This window comes from Lynx rufus, unplaced genomic scaffold, assembly GCF_022079265.1.
Source record: "Lynx rufus isolate CCGP_SWC_20201006 ecotype Redwood Valley unplaced genomic scaffold, mLynRuf1.p SCAF_6, whole genome shotgun sequence".
Classification (NCBI taxonomy): domain Eukaryota; kingdom Metazoa; phylum Chordata; class Mammalia; order Carnivora; family Felidae; genus Lynx; species Lynx rufus.
The window spans coordinates 104,908,930-104,929,088 of record NW_025814878.1 but is presented as its reverse complement, the minus strand read 5'-3'; the positions used below and the strand labels follow the sequence as shown (position 1 = coordinate 104,929,088).

The 20,159-nt window shown below is 41.2% G+C and overlaps 1 protein-coding gene across 3 annotated transcripts in view; it reads right to left on the bottom strand.

The window, feature by feature from the left end:
- ZNF318 (zinc finger protein 318) overlaps positions 1 to 20,159 on the bottom strand; it is a 45,743-nt gene that overhangs the window by 11,119 nt on the left and 14,465 nt on the right. Inside the window, exons 6-10 of one of the 3 annotated variants that reach the window (XM_047101641.1) lie at positions 18,382 to 18,686; positions 13,343 to 13,546; positions 12,784 to 12,883; positions 11,711 to 11,829; positions 7,059 to 11,420 (exon numbers count right to left, since the gene is read on the bottom strand). In XM_047101641.1, coding sequence (XP_046957597.1) covers positions 8,112 to 11,420; positions 11,711 to 11,829; positions 12,784 to 12,883; positions 13,343 to 13,546; positions 18,382 to 18,686 — 4,037 coding nt within the window. In that variant the 3' untranslated portion in view covers positions 7,059 to 8,111. Of the gene's footprint in view, positions 1 to 797; positions 2,193 to 7,058; positions 11,421 to 11,710; positions 11,830 to 12,783; positions 12,884 to 13,342; positions 13,547 to 18,381; positions 18,687 to 20,159 lie in introns of those variants that run through there. The other 2 variants (XR_006966111.1, XM_047101642.1) reach the window with 2 other exon arrangements.

Here is a 20,159-nt window from a genome sequence, read left to right as displayed (position 1 = left end):
CCCGTCAGTTGGTGGATAAACAAAATGTGGTATATTGACGAAGTAGTGTATTTTTCAACCACAAAATACAATGAAGTACTGACACACGGGACAACGTGAATGAAGTTTGAAAACATGTTAAATGAAAGAAGCCAGACACAAAAGACCACACATTGTATGACTCCATTTATACAAACTACCCAGAATAGGTAAAGCCACTGAGATGGAAAGCAAATTGGTGACTGCCAGCAGCTTTGGGGTAGGGAATAATTGGGAGCGTCTGCTAATGGGTATTTTTTTTTAGGGGGGGGTGGTACAAATGTTCTGGAATTAGATAGTGGTGATAGTTGCACAACCCTGAATATATTAAAAACTACTGGACTGTATACTTTAAAATGGTGAATCTTATGTTACAAAAAATTTAACGTTATATGAAATATATTTCAACAAAAAGGCCTTAAGTATCTTATCATTATAATATGTGTGAACTCTAGCATATCAAATAAAAGTTCAGAGGGAAAATATTACTCTAAAAATGTTCCCTTTCTAGGGGTGCCTGGGTGGCTCAGTCGGTTAAGTGTCCAACTTTGGCTCAGGTCACGATCTTGTGGTCTGTGGGTTTGAGCCCCGCGTCAGGCTCTGTGCTGACAGCTCGGAGCCTGGAGCCTGCTTCGATTCTGTGTCTCCCTTTCACTCGGCCCCTCCCCTGCTCACATCTGTGTCTGTGTCTGTGTCTGTCTCTGTCTCTCTCTCTCTCTCAAACATTAACAAATTAAAAATTAAAAAAATAGTAAAATAAAATAAATAAAAATGTTCCCTTTCCCCCTGCCCATCCCCCAGATCAGCACATCTTAAAGGTGGACCTCAGATACCACTGGAGAATGCAAGCAGGAACAGTTAGGAATGAAAGCTGTGACCAAACACCTGATTGTCCCTGAACAGAGGAATGTGGTAGCTGATGAGAAACAGATCTTGGGTTGAAGCAAGGGAGAGAAAGTAGAAAGTGGTGGTGACAAAGTGTTGGCAGCCCTGGCACCAGAATGCTTTCCATTGCTTCATCCACAGGGTCATACCTTAGGAATGAGTAGTCCTTAACTGACAGAAGCTCAACAGCCAGAGGCCCTGAGATACTTTTTACCCCTTATCCCCTTACTTCTTATTCCTTTGGTGGCTTTGGTTGTATATTATGCAGTTCTTTGTACTTGTAGTGTTACAAGTATTCCCAAAACTTACCCAAACCACAGATTTATTTGGGTAGTAAATTAGACCTCTGGGACTCTAAAAATGCCTGGATTTACAAATCATGAACAAAAGTAGGCTAAGAGTTTTAAGGGCAAATCTGGATCAGGGGGAGCTCAGATTTAAATGAATCTCAGAGTTTAAAGGACTTAAAGGTCAGCTAAAATTTTATTTGATTTTGGTTTTCTTCCTCCACAGTCCCAAAGTGCAAAAAGGAGTAAATAAAGTACCTACTAGCATTTTAGATAGAGAGTAAGGAGTTTCCCTGGTAGTTTGAAATGATGCTTGCCCGCTTCTGTGTACTGGATGTTTCAGTGAGTGTAGGAGAGGTAGTAAGTCTGAATGAAAAGTGGTAGACAGCGGTCCTGAAGTCAGAAATCCTGAAGTCAGGATTTTTCAAACACTACCTTTTGTGATTGTCTCCCCATCCCTCTGCCTCGTTTGTCCATTCATACCCCACTCCTCTAAGGACATGCCAAATTTTTACCTTGATTCTTAAATGGACAAGAATGAAACTGAGACAGTAGATGTTCTACTTGCTGGGAACACTGGGGCCCCTGGATCCAGGACGGATGAGAAGATCTGAACTCCACAGCTTTAACGTAAGTGTGGCACAAAATGAGAGATGGAAGTTAGGAGATAATTGGAGATGAGGAGTGGCAAGTTTAAAATATACATCCATATGCCTATCCTTATCTCGTCCCTATTCTACTGCTACAAAAATACAGACATACATACTTGCTCACCCAATTCACCACTTCCTGGCAGTTAAAAACACAGGGTCTTCACAACCCATTCCTGCCCCAGCAGTCATACCCACCTTCTGAAAGTCAGACCTTAGAGGTGACTACCTACTGGCCCCAAGGGCGCTCATCATTTCTTTGGTCTCTGTGGCTTCTATCCCTGCCTCCCTGAGGCAGAGATGTCTTCTGCAGTCCTTCCTTCTGGAAATCTGAAGACTTCTGCAATTGCTCCTGAAAAGAAAGGAAGAGAGGCGGGCAAAAGTCAGTAAACATCTTCATAATCATCCTTATGTAGGTAGCCTGTTGGAGAGCTGGGTGAAACTTTAGCAGGGGCAGAGTATCAGAGGAGATGAAAGAAAATACCTCAATATGCTTGACTTTACCTCTTTGCCATCTTTCTCCATATCCTCTATCATGTAACTCTGCCTCTACTTTCACCCTGCTTATTCACTTCCCTTAAACATGCTCATTTCCATTGTTTTCTACAAAACACCTTTCTCTCCTGATCTTCCACCAGTGAAATGGACAAAAGCCTATAAAGCTTTTAATCAATACATCTAGATATGAATTAACTTTTATCCTCTTGAATGCAGCAAAGACTTTGTGGTATCTTTTGTGTACCTGCATTAAAGTAAGCTTTGTGAAGACAAGTAGCTCAATTTATAGTATTTTATGGCCAAATGCTTGTATACTTGGAAATAGATAAACAGCTAAACAGAGGCGGGGGCAAGAGAAAGGGAAGAGGAAAAGAGAAACAAGAAAAGAATAATATTCTTCAAGAATGGAGGCTGAAGAATGTACATTGCCCAGCCTTGATGGGAATACAGGAATTTAGGGAGTCTTGAAGGAAAAGCAGCAGGACCTATTTATAATGATAGAGAACTGGTAAGAAGAATGAAGACAGGGATCCACTGAGTGAAAGAGACACATATTTAAAAATACACACACAAAGGAAAAAAAAAAAAACCTGGTCTACAATTCCACAGCACCAGATAACCCTTACTGACATAAAGTTACATATTTTATGTGTGTGTGTGTGTGTGTGTACTTATTTTATATGTGCGTGAAATATTTATATTTTATATAAAATGGTCAGGATGTTGAAACAAAAAGAGAGAGTAAGAAGTGAAAGCATCCCTCCTCCTACCAACAGCAAACTTTTTGCTTTTTTTTTGTTTCCTTCCGGAAATCAAATGGCAGCTTGGCTTAGTTTTTACGAGGTGACAAAGAGGATGTTGCGCCAAATCAGAGATGTGGGTTTGACTGACTGACTTCAACGCGCCTATAAAATCTGGCTGGAAGGAGAAAGGTAGCCATCTGAAAATTAGAGTCCAAAAGTCTTTTATTGGTAACTCTAAGGTCAGTTTATCCCCATTCCTACCCTCAATTTTTCTTCTAGGAGCTTCAGGGGCAGTGTGTCCCCCTCCTGGCCAGAATGCTGTTCAAATGAAGAGGCCACTGGCAGCCTTGATATGCATTTGCTGTTATAGACAGTGCTTTGTATACAAAGATCCAGGACAGAAGCAGTCTTTTGGAGTGCTAAGTACCCAACAAATACAATCAGCAGTTTGCAGCTTTTACCCACTTATAAATTGCTGAGTATTCAAAATCAGTTAACAAAAAATAGCTACTATTACCACATTGATTCTTTTAACGAATTTTTATTGAGCACTCTTATGTGGGTCAGGCAACTGTGCACTGGGAATACAATCATGAAAAAACTGTAAGCAAAGACAAACTTCTTGCTTTGGAGAGTTTATAATCTAGTTGTGGGGGAAGGCATATATTGATCAAATAAACACATAAATATAAAATTAAAACATTAATTGCTACAATGAAAACATACAGAGTCCTCTGAAAGTGTATAAGCATTGAGGGCAAACCAGGATGGGAGTGATTTTTTTTTTAAATGATAGATTTTCATTATCAGTTCCAGTGCTTGGCTTATCAATGAACAGTTACCATACACAGAACTTTTTTGGTTAAAAATTCCATAAACGTTATTACAAAATTAAACTCTAAAGAAATGTGTTCACAATCCCAAACTATTTTCATTTGTCCATGTTCTCACAAAATTGTTAATAAATGAAGACCTTGCTTAGGTTCTCTCTTATCCCAAGCTTGGCAGGTATGTTTTGTTAAGGTGAAAACCAAGGTTTAGGGATATTTATTTTCTTTTTTATTTTTTTTTATTTGTTTTAATGTTTATTTATATTTGAGACAGAGAGAGACAGAGCATGAACGGGGGAGGGTCAGAGAGAGAGGGAGACACAGAATCTGAAGCAGGCTCCGGGCTCTGAGCTGTCAGCACAGAGCCCAATGCGGGGCTCGAACTCACGAACCATGAGATCATGACCTGAGCCGAAGTCGCATGCCCAACCGACCGAGCCACCCAGGCACCCCAGGATATTTATTTTCTACATAAGCTCTAGATCCAACATAGGGCTTGAACTCATGGCCCCGATATCAAGAGATGCATACTCTACTGACTGAGCCAGCCAGGTGCCTCGGGTATATTTTTTAAAAACCCATCTCACAGGGTGCTTCGATGGCTCAGTTGGTTGAGCATCCAATTTTGGCTCAGGTCATGATCTCATGAGTTCAAGTACCATATCAGGCTTGCTGCTGTCAGCACAGAGCCTGCTTCAGATCCTCTGTCCCTCTCTCTTTGCCCCTCTCCTGCTTATGCTCTCTCTCTTAAAACTAATCATTAAAAAAAAAAATACCCATCTCACTTCTTTATAGGCTGTCTCCTCTCTGAACATGCCTCTTTTTATTTTTTAAACACATACTTAATGTCCCTATAGGATGCCTATTTTTGTATGTCCAACCATCCCTGCTGCCCAACGCCTCACCATTCTTCCACAGTCCCTGAATCTGGCAGTTGATAAATGGACATATGTCCTGGCATGCTTTGGTACCAAAGCATTAGCTAGCTTTTTGATTTTAATTTTTTTAGAGATGAAGCTGTATTAGGTAAAATGGGAATACTTACCACAAAGATTAAGAGTATTATTTGCCCTGTGAATAGGAGGAAGATGGCTTACGAAGCAAAAGGTCTCCATTCACAAAGCCAAGTGGAATTTGGGGGGGTTATTTACACAAATTAGGTAAAATTAGGTTTGCCCAAATTTAAACCTAACTACTGATAATTTGTTTTCACAGTTGAGAGATTCCAATAAAAACTTTCTGATGTTTGCAGAATATTAAAATAGTTATCTCTGACACCATAAGCGACATATAAAGATTAGGGCCCACTCCTTGCATGTGCCTGTCTCCTAAGGTGAACATTTATTCAGTGCTGTGATAGTGCTGAATAAAAATAGGCCCTACTTTTAGATGCTGGCAACTGGGTTAGAGTTCTGCCTTTCCTATCACAAGGTTTCTGTGGATGGGCTCAAAGCTAGATCCTACTGATCAAAGAGAAAGCCAGCAACACTTCCTGCCCAGACTACAGAATCCTAAAGGCTCTCCTTCTGCTAGTTCAAGGCAGATATGAAGAATACTATTGTTTCTTACAAGTAGGAATCCACTCACTATTCTAGAAAAAGCCTGAAGTTATCAAGTACAAGAAAATAATTCAAAGTACTCCAGCCACAGCTATTTGAATTAGTTCTGTACTGCCTAGATTTTGCCTCTTTTCTCTTCCCTACCGTTCTCCAGTGTCCCTCTCCTAACCTAAAGAGGAAGATTCTGACTCCCTCAGATATAGAATAAGGGTAAGAGATCTGGACAAGATTAACCCCTCTCCACTCTAAACACAACCATCTGTCCCCAAAGGGAGATGAACTCACTAAGTAATATCTGGCATTTTAAACTCTTAGGTTCTCTGATTCCTGTAGACAGGCTGCCAGAATAGGGAAGGAGTAGTTCTCCAGAAAAACAAATACATCTCCGAAGCTCACCTGGGTTTACGTTCATCTAAAGGGCACCTTCTGAGTCAGTCTATTATTTCTGGGCCAGAAAAGTGCATTAAACTCAAGCTTCAGCCTAAAAAGCAGGCCTAGGAAGACTACTAGGGATGGCATGACCCTGGATACATTTGGTGCTGCAATGGAGATAATGATCCTCATCTTAAAGGAGGGAAAAAAAAATCCCTGTGGTACAGTGAGGTGTGGTAACTTGTCCAATATCACAGCAAGGCAAATGGCTGAGGAACATTCAAGGACTTAACTCTCCCAAATATGTGCCCTTTCCACAACATGAACAACAACAAAGGCCAGGACATCTTCTAAGTAGACATTAGTCAAGGCTTTAGAAAAAGTAAATAGCCTCCCCAAACTCAACCTAGGATTCTGCAGCTCTGCACACAAGTTAACAGGGAAAAAAATTCCTAGGAAAAAAGATCAGCAACTTTGCATTATTTTTGAGGGAGTGGGTAGAAAACAAGACTCTGAAGCCTCTGTTGAGCCAGGTTAGAAATTTCTGACAACAAGAAAGTAAAGAGGAAACTGTGGCAGAGATCAGAAAATCTGAGGACTGGGGAGATGGTTAAGCACCCGACTTTGGCTCAGGTCATGATCTCACGGCTCGTGAGTTCGAGCCCTGTGTTGGACTCTGTGCTGACAGCTCGGAGCCTGGAGCCTGCTTCAGATTCTGTGTCTCCCTCTCTCTCTCTCTGCCCCTCCCTTGCTCATGCGCTGTCTCTCTCAAAAATAAACATTAAAAAAAAGAAAAGAAAAGAAAAAAATCTGAGGACTAAGCTGATCCCCAAGAGCACCTTCAGCAAGAACATGAATGTTCTATGGGGAGCTCAGCTTCCAGAGCACAGGGAGAGCCAATATAAGAGTTTATGAAAAGCTTCACAATAGGAATATACCAAAACCAGACCACTATTGCCTACTCACTACCCACCCAGGCAGCACTGGGCACAGACTACATAATTTAACAATCTGACATGATGGAAGCAGCCCTAACAAATGGGGGGAAAAAACGACTGGGAGGGAGGAGATAGACAACAGGACGGCAGGAGTTCATTGTTCTAGTTTTCCTGTGGAGTTCAAATGTGTGTGGTTTTCAAAACAAAATCCAGAAAGAAACATGAGGTTAATGCATTTATTCCAAGTAATTAACACATTAAAAATAAAATTAAACTTGTCCAAGCCAACTTATAAATTCTTTAATCTTTTGAACAAAATGTACAACCCCAAACATCACACTATGGTGGAAATAACTTGGGAAAGGGAGAGGTAGAGGAAAGAACACATATGGATTGTGGAACAGAGAATGAGTCCAATCCCAAAACAAGTTTCAGCTCTTCTACCTCTTCAGAACAGAAATGGCTGCTACACAATTTAACACAAAATGTTACTGGATCACAATACAATGAACACAAAGGCTGTTTCAAAAATAAAAGTGACCCAAAAAGCATATCTGCTCCTGGCATTGAGCCATGAATAAGCCTTACCGATTTGTCGTCTTCCAAAAGTGAACCTGCTAGATTTTCTTCATTTATTGAGGCTATTTCCAAACAGGTTTGTGGGTTAGCAGGACCATTTCAAGCAAAGGCAACAGGATAAAGGAAGTGTGGGGTTGACATGGCACAAGGAAGTAAACAGTAAACAAAAGAGCTACTCACGCTGCATTTCAAACAATGTTAAGGCAGGCCCATCCAAATGGAAGCCTAAGAGATGAACAATCCTTCCTTCATTAGTAGTTTTCCATTTCAGCAGGCTTTCTGGTGTCTCTCCCAGAGATCCATCAGCTGCCCAGGAAATTGGGTAGGAATACAACATAGCAATCGAAGTCAGCTCTCTGTCTCCCTCCTCCCCCACATTCCAGAAATGGCAGAGTCAAAGCCAAAATACAATCAATCAAAGCACACTATGTGGTGAGCCAGACAGACATTTGATTTTAATGACAAGTAGGAGAAAGCAAATTGGCAAAAAATAAAAATAAAAATAATAATAACAGAAAAATATTTTACAGATATGTATAGAAGTTATGACTGATTTGTCTGGTATCTTAAGAAAAAAGGAAAAAAAAGGAAAGAGGTAAACTTTTGGCTTCCATGAACATTTACTGTAAGATGCTTACTGCATCTCTTGGTGTAGGTTCCAGATGAGATAGCCAACTAGTCCTGGATCATCTGGGCACCTGATTTCTAGAAGCCAATTTGATTCATCCACAAGTAGCTCTGGATGTGTACTTTTAGTCACGAACACTGGATTCTGTGTGGTCCTGGGTGGCAGCAACTGAAGCTTCTTGTGCAGTTATTTCCTGAGGGACCATATTGCCTCCAACTATTTGCTCCCTTGTAGGAGACCCTGAAGCCAGAGATTTTGCCAAATTCAAAGGGTGGTCAGTGTCCTCATCTACTTGAGGAATTGCTAGATGTGTGATGGATACTTTCGGTATTTCTAGCTGTAGTGGTCCCGTCTCTGGGGAACTACACTTAGGAGGGTCACCTGGCTCAGAAAGAGGAGAACATATCTTCTCTTTTTGAACTCCAGATGTCCGTGTGACAAATTCAACAAGGTCTGGAAGGCAAGGAGATGGCCCAAGGCCTGCAGGATTAATTGTTTCCGATTCCAATCTGAGTGAATCTTGTTTCTCTAATTGAGAAGTTTCTTCCACTTCTTCAGGCATCATTCCTCCTGCTAATAGGTCAAGTGCTTGGTGTGTTCCCTCTAAGCTCCCCAAACCAAGGTTAACATTTTCTATAGGAAGTCCAGTTTTCAAAATGTTAGGGGTGATCCTTCCACTTCTGGGATTAGATGAGTTTTGTTCACCTTCTGCTCCAAAGTTAAGCACCAGGGTTTTGGGAGAATCTAATGGAAACTCAGAAAAGGATGGGATTGGTTCCAAGTCAGGGAGAGTGGAGGGATTACATCCTATAGGTGACATAGAATTTTCTTCACACACTTTCTGAGACAGGGCATTTGGGGATCTATGTGCTTGGTCTACCCGAGTATTGCAGAAATCAACACCCATATCCCCCAGGTTCCCCAGGGCAGCAAGCTCTTCTACTTTTAAGTCTGTAACTGCAAAGTCTTCTAAGGCCTTGCTTTCTATTGTCACTGTTAATTCTGGATGGACATCTTGTAGCTCCAGGGTTTCTGTTTCTGGTTTCTCTGGGCTCTTCCAGGTCTCTGACTTATTATTTTCATCCCAAACAGTCAGTTCATAAATCATTTTACCCTGCAAGTCTTTTGATCTTTCTCTCTGGAGTTTGAGGCTTCTGTAACTTGTCCTGGAAGAAGATTCTGGAGCTGAATTTTCTAGCCACTCTTCATTACCAGTTGAACCTCCTTGTTCCTGTGCACTATCTGTTAAACACATATCTGATCTGGCTGGGGACTGGAGAAGCAATTCCGGAGCAGAAACTTTCACAGGTATATCTTGTGGGTTCTGGAGTAAAGACCTAGCTTCTGGTGGAAATGAGTCTATTTTTGCCTTTGTGGAAGAGAGAGCCTGTGCACTCAAGTCACTCACTACTTTACTTTGAGTTTCACTTACTGTCATCAATTTCCTGGACAGTTCAGCCTTTTTGTCAGTCATCTGCAACTCAGACTGTTCTATTTCTCCCTCCCATGTACATCTGTCCCCACGGTTCAAATTAGAATCCTCTATGCTATTGGGCCCAGCACTGATACCTGTTTCCTCTCCTACCATCCCTTCAGAAAGCTTTGGTCTCTTTTCTCTTAGTTTATTGTTTACCTCTACCTCACTTTCCTCACAATCCTTAGATTTGTGGAGCTCTTGAATTTCCTCATCCTGGTTACCAGAGTCTATAAGGTGGGATTCTACCAACTTCTGAGATTCCATGATATGACAGTGCATATCTGACAGCTGAGGGGCTGGCTCTACACCTGGTGGTCCTGGTTCTCTGAGATCAAGCTCGATTTTTCCTCCTGGAGATATATCCCTATTAGTATCACTCTGGAAGGAGCTAGAAGTCCACATGGCCAAAGTATCTGTCTTTGGGGTAATAGTTTCGTAAGGCCTGCTTTGGCACAACCTTGTCAGAGGCTGTAGGAATCCATAGCCACTGCCTCTGTTTTCTGAGTTTGTGTGTTCTACAACTGACCATTTCCCTAGGGACACCAGAGTTTTTGCAGTGGGCTTTTCAGGAGCAGAGATCAAACTTCTATCTGGAGGCAATCCCTCTTGGGATGTACTGTCGTTCAAAGTGGAAGTGGAAGAGGTGTCTGAACTTTCGACTCTAGAAAGATTGCTATTTTCCCCATTGGCCAATAGACCGCCACTCAGCTTAGTCTCAGGGGCCCCCTTTCCACCACTACTGTAGAATATATCATATAGGTCCTTAGCATTGGCTGTGGCTAAGCATGAATTTCGCTTTTCCAATTTTTTGGCTTGTTCACTGAACACACTCGAGAGGGGAGGTGGAGGACGCACTAACACAGAGAAGAGGGTCTGGTCTCGGTCACTCTCACTCACCCCAGGAGCTGTCTCATCGGAAGGAATGGCAGCTGGCTGTGCCGACGCCATGATGGCTACTGGCAACACAGGATTCAAAATGTTAGGACCCAGGAAGCCAGGGCTGAGAGTGTGAGATACAGCTGGGTTTGATTTGACTGGAGCCAAGACAGCATTTGTTTGAGCAGGAGATGGAGAAGCTAGATGAGGTATAACTGGGGGTGGCGGAGGTGGTGGCGGAGGGGGTGGTGGAGGAGGTGGTAGCACTTGTTCAGGTATATGGGATGGTTCATTCTTTTCAGCCAGTACCATTTTTTCCTCTGGAGACCCTTTTAGAATCACCTCTTCCCCACCAAATGCTTTGGAGATGATATCAGGAGGCAAGAGAAGATCAGCTGAAGACTCTTTAACCACTGGCAGAGGCTTAGCAGTAGTTCCAGAGGATTTGATGGACAGAAAGGTATTAAGAGGAGCTGGCTTGCTCACTGTGGCTGAACCTGACTTGCGGAGTACTGTGGATGGGATAGGCAGGTTGGGTCGGATCTTAGTCTGGGTTGAAGTTGTCACAACGGGCATCCAAGGGCTCGTATGTGCAACAACTGTTTTCCCAGAGAGCTTGATTTTGATGGGCTTTGCCTTCCCAGCCTCAGCTTTCCCATCCTCTTTGTCCTTACTGTTTTCCACAACCTCTTCCTTAGGAATACTTGGGACCATTGAACTTTTTTCCTCCTCTTTTTCTGGCTTCTTCCAGCTGAATTTCCCAAAAGATGTTGGTGACTCTTTCTTTACCTCTTCCTTTAATTGCAGTTTGATGCTACCCTTCCTTTTATTTTCAGCCTTTTCAGGGGAGTTCCCACCCTCAGAGAGTTGGTCCTCTAATTCCTCAGAGACTCTGTCATCCTCTTTTACTTCCTTCAAGACCTTTGCCTTTTTTTCTTTCTTCTCCTCCTTTGGTTTCTCACTAAGTTTGCGCTTTAGCTCGTTCTGCCGTCGCCGTTCTGTCTCTAGGACCACAGCCAAGCCAGCTTGGCGGTCTAGATTCCGCCGCTCCTCATACAAAGGGTTTTCAACCACATATTTCTGGGAAGAGAAAACATAAAGGCTCAACAACTGGTCAAAATACAATAAGAAAGAAAATCTTGGCCCTGCTACTACTGGAATTCAATTGGTAGAAACCCCTAGAGTCATCTTCTTCAAGGATATAGATGGTTCTACCAGGTCAGCATCTCTTATTAAGACTGACAAGAACTTCCTAGAGATTACACGGAATTTGAAGTATTAACAACTTTTTCTGGCTCTGAAGTGGTTTGACAAAGTCAAAAGGATTACTGGAGAAAGTAGGAAACTCCACAACTACTACAAAGACCAACCTTGTATTTCTCATTGTGTTGGTGACCCTTCACATGTTGCTCTCCGGAAATTGGATCCCCCAAAAATTCCTCACAGAGCTGGCAGTAATATCCAGTGATGGGAATCAGAAACTCAGACCCTGGAAGAAGTAGAAGTCAAGAAAATAAGTCATTCCCACCCAGGACGTCAGTAAAGGAAATCCCACTTCCCTTTGCAGTAAAAAAGTTAATGGTATATAGGACCTTACCCACTTTCCAGTCAGAAGTGGCATTTAGATGAATCCAAATGGCACAGTTTTCCCAATTTAAAGCTTCACCTCAGGACCTCTAGCCCTTCTACCTCTTGGGAACACTAACTGGTTAATTCAGGAGTTTTCTGTGCCAGACTCATTTCTGTTGTTGACTTTCCTCAAACTCCAACTACCACTAAGCATTGTAGGATGCTAGCTCAGTACCATTTGTATGAGGATCTCTCATGTTGGTATTAATGACTCAGGAATTTACCTTCTATAGATCTAAAGGATGGAGCAGCGTTGACTACTTACAAAGGTAAGAAATTGAGAAGTAAAAAGACAAAAGAAACTTTCTACTTCTCAACTTATCCCCAATAACAACTATTCAAAAATATTTTCTAGTTCTTAGTTGAAAAGGCAGTTAAATTACCATACCTTTTACTGTTCTTTATTTACGTGGACTCTAAATAAATGAGATTTTAGTGATAAATCAGTGACGAAAAAAAGTATACATATATTAAAAAAATTTTTTTTTAAGTAGGCTCCATGCCCAACATGGGGACTGAATGCATAACCCTGAGATCAAGAGCTGCATGCTCTACCGACTGAGCTAGTAGTATGTGGTATGTATATGTAACATGTGTTAGAATTTTGGCCATATGAGTAGAGAGCATTCTTGTCTTACAGATCTCTACTTCTTTAGACTCTAGTACACTGTTTTGCACATAGAAGGCATTCTTACACCATTGTTAACAAAACAGTTATGTCTCATCCCATGCTGCTTCCTAGTACCTAGTTCAGGGACACCTCTTCTTTGGCTAAATGTAAGGAAACTACAAGTGGAGCCAGGGGGGAACATACCTTTTGCAGGAACAGTTATCTTGTCAGTACGTTTTACAGCATCTTGCTTGGCCTCACTCTGGGTCTTTGAAGCCCAAGGTCTGTTGTAGGGATCCAGTGTCTATTTGCAAGAGGCAGAGGTGCTCACATAACAGCACTAAAACTCAATGACCCCTTTTCTTTCCTTTTTCTCCCCCACACCAGGGGGGACCAGAAGCCCCCAGGTACCCACCCCCACCCTCTCTGCGAACTGTTTAAACGGAAATCACCTGTGGAAAAGGTAAACACATGTTAGAGCAAGTACTAGCAATAGATAAAATGAAACAAATAATCAGGTACTCAAGGAATCAAAAGAGGCAGAAGCCTCACTTACACTTGTCATGGTGTTTAGTTACAGGCAGGTCCCCTGGACTGAGCCCTGGGGATGGTGTCTCCTTTGTTGGTATCTCTTGGCTCTTCAGATTGGGGCTCCTGCCCATATGAGAATGTTTCATTTTCCAGCTTTGTAATGCAGATGGGGGTATAGACGTTTGAGGGGAAGGAGGGCGAGAATGGAAAGAACAGTGGGCATGATACCTACCTGTGTGTGCTTCTTATTGTGCATATGAGTGAAGAAGTCAAACATGGTCCCACAGATGGTGTTGCAGTCTTTGCACCAGTGATTGCCAGCATCATAATACTCATAGGCAGCAACGGGCTGATCAGAATGCTTAGTAGCTGGCTGGAGGCTCTCAGCAGGCTTGGGGCTCTTAGTATGGGAATTCTCACTGTTTATTTTGGATTCCTAGAGGGAAAACACCTGCACTCAGAAGGAATTCAAGGTAGTCTAGACCTGTCTTCTCTCAGAAAAAGCAAGCAGCTTACCACTATAATAGATACAGGGCCATATGACCGTATTTCCAGGGCCTAAATCTATATAAACCAGGGAAAACCCGAGAAATCTGTCTGCAAGGCTCAAACAGAACTAGACTCCATAGTGCTGCCTTACCAGGGAGAATACATCATAATGGCAATATATTTACTTATGTATCCCAAAATATTTAGAAAAATAATATTATGGAAACACTGGCTGCCTCTGGAGAGGGAAGTAGAGAACAAAGATGGACAGGAGTCTTTTTATTATATACCCTTTGGTAGATGGTTGAATGTGTTCTCTATGCAATTAAATATGTTAAATTTAAAAATCATAATGACAACTACGAAGAAAAGAAAAAACAATATGGAAAAGGTAACTGACAGGTTAAGCAAATGCAGAAAACAAGTCAAAGTCACATCCAGGGACACAAAACTGGAGAGCAGGGTGGGCACTGTGCACAGATAAAGCAGACAGTCATCTACATGGAATGACTTAAAAGAATCTGGGTAAAATATTTCAAACTGCCTAAAATACCATCTTTAGAATTTAACACCTTTGAGTTAATGTGAATCCTCTTTTAAAACATATCAACTCCCCAGATTAAGTTATCAGTAATAAATACTTTAATATGAATTCATGTGTCAGCAAGCTGGGAATAAGGTACTTAGGAAGTGAGAATCTTGGTTAATGTTGAGGAGTGAGGCACAGAAAAAAATAATTTGGAACACAGGGAGGGTAAGTATGAATGAGGAGACAAGGTCAGAGAACTAGGCACATGGGTTAGTAGGGAGAGGAAGACAGGCTGGAGAAAGAGAAACAATTAGGACTTCAAAGAGAATCTTTCCTTATTACAGTCTTATTCAAGAGTCACTAAAGAGGGGTGCCTGGGTGACTCAGCTGGTTAAGCATCTGACTTTGACTTAGGTCATGATCTCCTGGTTTGTGGGTTCAAGCCCCTCATTGGGCTCACTGCTGTCAGCGCAGAGCCCACTTCAGATCTTCTGTCCCCTTCTCTCTATACCTCCCCTGCTTGTGTTTCTCTTTCTCTCTCTCTCTCAAAAATAAATGAACATTTAAAAAACTTTTTAAAAAAAGAGTCACTAAAGAAATCACACCCAGCAGGTAAGAGATGGGTTCGTGTATACACTGCTGGCAAGTACTGACTGGCGCTTTCTGAAAAATAATCTAGGAATACATATTACATATCTCAAAATTCTTCATACCCTTTGACCTAGCAATTCTACTCCTTGACATTTATCCAAAGTAAATGATTTTGTCAAACAGGAGGTGATTTGACTGGTTAAATAAATTTTGGTATCCATACAAGAATTTCAAATTAAGGTCATTTAAAATATTATAAGGGCACCTGGGTGGCTCAGTCACTTAGGAGTCCAACTCTTGATTTCAGCTTGGGTCATGATCTCATGGTTCATGAGATCGAGCCCCGTGCAGGGCTCTGCATTGACAGCACGGAGTCTGCTTAGGATTCTCTCTCTTCCTTTCTCTCTGCCCCCCTCTCCACAATTAAATAAACTGTAAGAAAATATTTTAAAAATAAATTATAGAAATCTATTTATTAACATGGCAAGATGTTCGTGATATACTGAAAAAGCAAGTAACTAAATACATTTGAATAATCAAAACGGCTATGCAAATAGGACACAATGTCAAATATCATCTTATCCAAACAACTTTCTGTAACTACTCATATTCCTTTATCCTGTTTTCTTTTCTTTTCTTTTTTTTTTTTTTAGGCATTTATCATCACCTAACCTGTACTTGCTTTTGTATTATCTTTTTCTATTTCATGAGAGTTAGGACCTTGTCTATATAGTTCATTGCTATACTTCCCTCTATCTAAAATAGTGCCTGTCACTTTCTTGGGAGATCAATAAATATTTGTTTAACGAATTATAAACAGAAAATGAATAGCTGGAATAATATACACCAAGGTATTAATAACAGTTGTCTCTAGCTAGATGAATTGTGGACTTGTGTATGTGTTTATTTTTATGAAATGAATAGAAAGAAAACCTCAAGCCAGCTATGCATTTTATTTTTTTTTTTTCAACGTTTATTTATTTTTGGGACAGAGAGAGACAGAGCATGAACGGGGGAGGGGCAGAGAGAGAGGGAGACACAGAATCGGAAACAGGCTCCAGGCTCTGAGCCATCAGCCCAGAGCCTGACGCAGGGCTCGAACTCACGGACCGCGAGATCGTGACCTGGCTGAAGTCGGACGCTTAACCGACTGCGCCACCCAGGCGCCCCATGCCAGCTATGCATTTTAAAGTGAGGCAAAAACAGAAAAAATACCAACCAGAGGAACAACATTCCTTACTATTGAAATGAATACTGACTTGTAACATATCCATATTAGCTTCAGTGAAAATGAAGCCAAATTCAAATCAAGATGACAGGCCATCATGGGGCTGGTGCATAAATGGACCCCAAACAATGTATAAGTCAACTATAAAGGGTCAGAACTTTTAAGTTCTTCTCCCATCAAAGGCCCTGAACTCAATGACCCTGGTATAAAAAAGAGCATAGTCCTACCTGGTTGAAAAGAGGACTCTCCCAGGAAGGCATAGAAAAATTAGAGCTTGGACGATAGAGGATACAGAATATCCTCTTCTCTACCTCCCCAACATTAACTGAGCACCTACTATGCCCTAGACAAAGTGGATACCATGGGAAACACAAAGATAAATGAGTTTTACTCTTTTATTCTCAGGAAGTTCTTACTTAGTGGAAGAGACAGGCGTGAGAACAGACATGATCTTAATTAAGTTTTAAATAAGATAGAATGAAATAAATCTTATACGGTAACCATAATACATTATGAGAGAGCTCACTACATATTTAATATATTAAAGAAGGGGTGGGGTGAGGCACCTGGGTGGCTCACTTGGTTAAACGTCCGATTTCAGCTCAGGTCATGATTTCATGGTTCATGGGTTCAAGCCCTATGTCAGGCTCTGTCTTGACAGCTTAGAGCCTGGAGCCTACTTCAGATTCTGTATCTCCCTTTCTTTCTGCCCCTCCCCTGCTCACGCTCTGTCTCCTCCTCTCTCTGCCCCTCCCTTGCTCACTCTCTCTTGCTCTCAAAATGATTAAACATTTTAAAAAATAATTTTTAAAAGTTTATTTTATTTATTTCGAGAGAGAACATGAGTGTGCACACAGGGAAGGGGCAGAGAGAGAGAGAGGGAGGGAGACAGAGAATCCCAAGCAGGCTCTGCCCTGTCAGTATGGAGCCTGGTGCATGGCTCAAACTCACAAACCATGAGATCATGACCTGAGCTGAAACCAAGATACAGCCGCTTAACCGACTGAGCCATCCAGGCGCCCCAAAAATTTATTTACTTTGAGAGAGCGTGCATGTGAGCAGGGAAAGGGCAGAGAGAGAGAATCCCAAGCAGGCTCTGTGCTGTCAGCATAGGGTCTAATACAGGGCTCTATCCCACAACCCTAGGATCATGACCTGATCTAAAACCAAGAGTCAGACACTCAACCAAATGAGCCACACAGGTGCCCCAGCCAGTATGAAATTATAATGAGCAAGGGGAAAAAGAAGCATGAAATGAGGCTGAAGAGGTAGGTAAGGGAGTATTACAATCACTGGCTTATACTTGGAGAAAGGATTAAGAGTATAGCCATATAAGCAAAAATTGAAGGTGGCTTGAACTTGGATGAGATGGTGAGATGGATGAAACTGAGATTTACTTTGCAGGGAGAACTGAAAGAATCTGGCATTGATTTTGCATGGAGCAGTTAAGGAAAAGCAGCACTAAGAAAGCTTTTCAGGTTGTTGGCATGAAAACTCTTGGACACTGGGGCCCTTGAGATGGGTTAACAATGAAGGCAGAAAAGAGGGAGGTTGAGCACATCATTAGTTTGTTTAGTTTAGTTTAGGGTATGTTGACTTTGAAGTGTCTATGAGACAATGAAGTAGAAATGGTGAGTAAACCATTGGACCTCAGGTTTGGATCTCACCAGACTCCTTTGAGTTAGAATATAAAACTAGAAGTTGTCAGCATGGTATTTCAGCATAGACCTGGATGAAATGACCTAGGGAAAAAGCAGAATTCTGGAGAACTGGGCTATGACTGATTCCTGAAGAACCAAAATATTTAAATATCAGGCAAAACACAATAGGCAGCAAACGAGACTAAGCAGCAGCAGCCAGCATACTAGGAAGAAAAGAAATGTGAGAGAAGCCAAGGGAAGAAAGCATTTTTAGAGAGAGTGTTTCCCTGTATTAAATACTGCTTTGAGAACTAAAATGTATTCACTGGCTATGCAGCATGGTGGTGACCCTGTTGCTATGAACCCACAAAATGGTATACATAAGTTACAAGAAGATTAGAAGCCAGGCTGGAGTGGGTTAAGCAATAAAGGCTAGAGCAAGAACATGGGGGGCCCTGAATGCTGAGGATTTGGGATTCTATTCTGTGGGCAATGAGAGCTGCTAAAATTCTGAAGTAGAGTCCCGTTGTCTGACCTATGCTTTACAAAAATAACTTCAACAAGAGTAAGAACAGGTTGGAAAAGGAATCTAAGAAAATGGTTAGAAGCCTTCTTTAGGAGCCCATGGAAATGAAAGATATAACAGAAACAGAAAGGGGCACCTGGCTGGCTCAGTCAGTAGATCATGCAACTCTTGATCTCATTGTTATGAGACTGAGCCCCACACTGGGCATGGAGCCTACTTAAAATTTTTTAAAAAATTTTTTAAAGAAATGGAAAAGTTGAATTGTTACCTTGCTATTTGAAGAGGAGCTTGAGGTTGATGACACTTTTTCTGGGCTCTTAGATTTTTCTGCTTTCCCAGCCTTCTCTGTAGTCTCTTTACTGTCATTTGAAGACTTTTGGGATTTATCCAAAATGTTTATTCCCAAGATCTGAGCCACTTTGTCCAGTTCAGACTGCTTCTTTTCTGCCTCTTCCGCTTCTTGTCGAAGTTCTGCAATGTCCTTCATGATGTTATCCTGAAGCCGACTCACCTCCACCAGGAGTGGGTCTTTGTGGCCATCCTTCTCCCTTCGTTTCTTGCGCAGCATTTCTCCTGAGCAGAAGAATGTCAAAAGAAAGAAACACAAGGAAAGTAAGACAGGTCATTTTTCTGTCACAAGTAGTAATCTCCCAAGAGTCTATGGTGAGAAAATCTTTTCCCTTACAACTTTCCTTTATAAAGGCAAGAAAGACTCTCCTATCACATGGGCTAGTTTAGGTGAAGCTTCTATGGAGGTAAAGGATGAGTGATTACATTATCTCTTATGTAGGAGTTATTAGCTAAGGATCTACAAGCAGGCTTCAGGAGATCCATGAATCCCCAAAATGGTATATATAAGTTTATGTGCATTTGTCTTTATGTTGTTAACTATGAATCCAGTGACGGTCTTCTTCAGAGAACCAAGGAATTATTCAGAGGGCGAAAAGAATTCAGTTACATATTTGACTTTATCTGATTTAAGGACCCTTTACCAGTACCTACACTGAGTGTTAGGTTTTGCCTCAGGTTCACCTAATGTTATCTCCTATTCCAAACAGAAGGTCCTCATGAAATAATCTTCACAGGATTAATAACTAAATTTCTTATCCATAAACAGTCCAAATCCAAACAGAAGAAAGTGTATCTTCTCTCACTCTCTATTATTCCAAGCTGTCATCAAGCTGTAATATTTAGAAGCCTTATTATGTTCTTTCCTCAGTGTGCATGTGAATTCCTAAAGGCACAGATGAAGAGATGGAATCAAGAGGCATCATGGAACATCTTTTTGTGCAAAAAATAAGGAAGTACTTAAAAAATGATGGAGACATATCAAAGGACACAGGAGACCCTTTAAGGGCTCCCACTGGCCAAATCTGGGGCAATTTGGGCATGAAAATAAATGACAGTATATAATTATAACTTGTTAAATGAAGAATCCATGACTTCACACCAATATAAATGACCAAGAGATGGGAGAGGAGGGATGGGTAGGAAGCTCTTCATCCTAGTAGAAAGCCAACTAATAAAGGTAGAAGGAATAATGAGATTAGAAAAATCACTATTTAACAACCATCATAACAAATGATTTAGGCAAGAATCACCAATGAATGCTCAACTAGTGAGAGGAAATTTGAGGACTGACTAAACATTTACACAGTCTAGAAGTATCTCTCCTATAAGTTACTAATTATAAAGGGTAAAATAATAACTTTGCAGCAAAGAAATTCCTGAAGACACCATCTTAACCAAGTGATCAGAGTTGATATCACCAGTAATGGGACAAATTAATACATGATACAAACTCAGCATCACTTCTGTGATGGTCTTGTCAAAAATGCATAACCTAAATTTAATCATAAGAAAACATCAGACAAACCAAAATTAAAGGACACTCTATAAATATGTGACTTCTTTTCTATAATGTCAATGTCATGAACTATAAAGATCCAGGAAATGTTATAGGAAAAAAAAAAAAAGAGTGAAAGAAATGACAACTGAATGCAACGTATAATTTTCCATTTTCTTTTGCTTTAGGGCATTATTAGG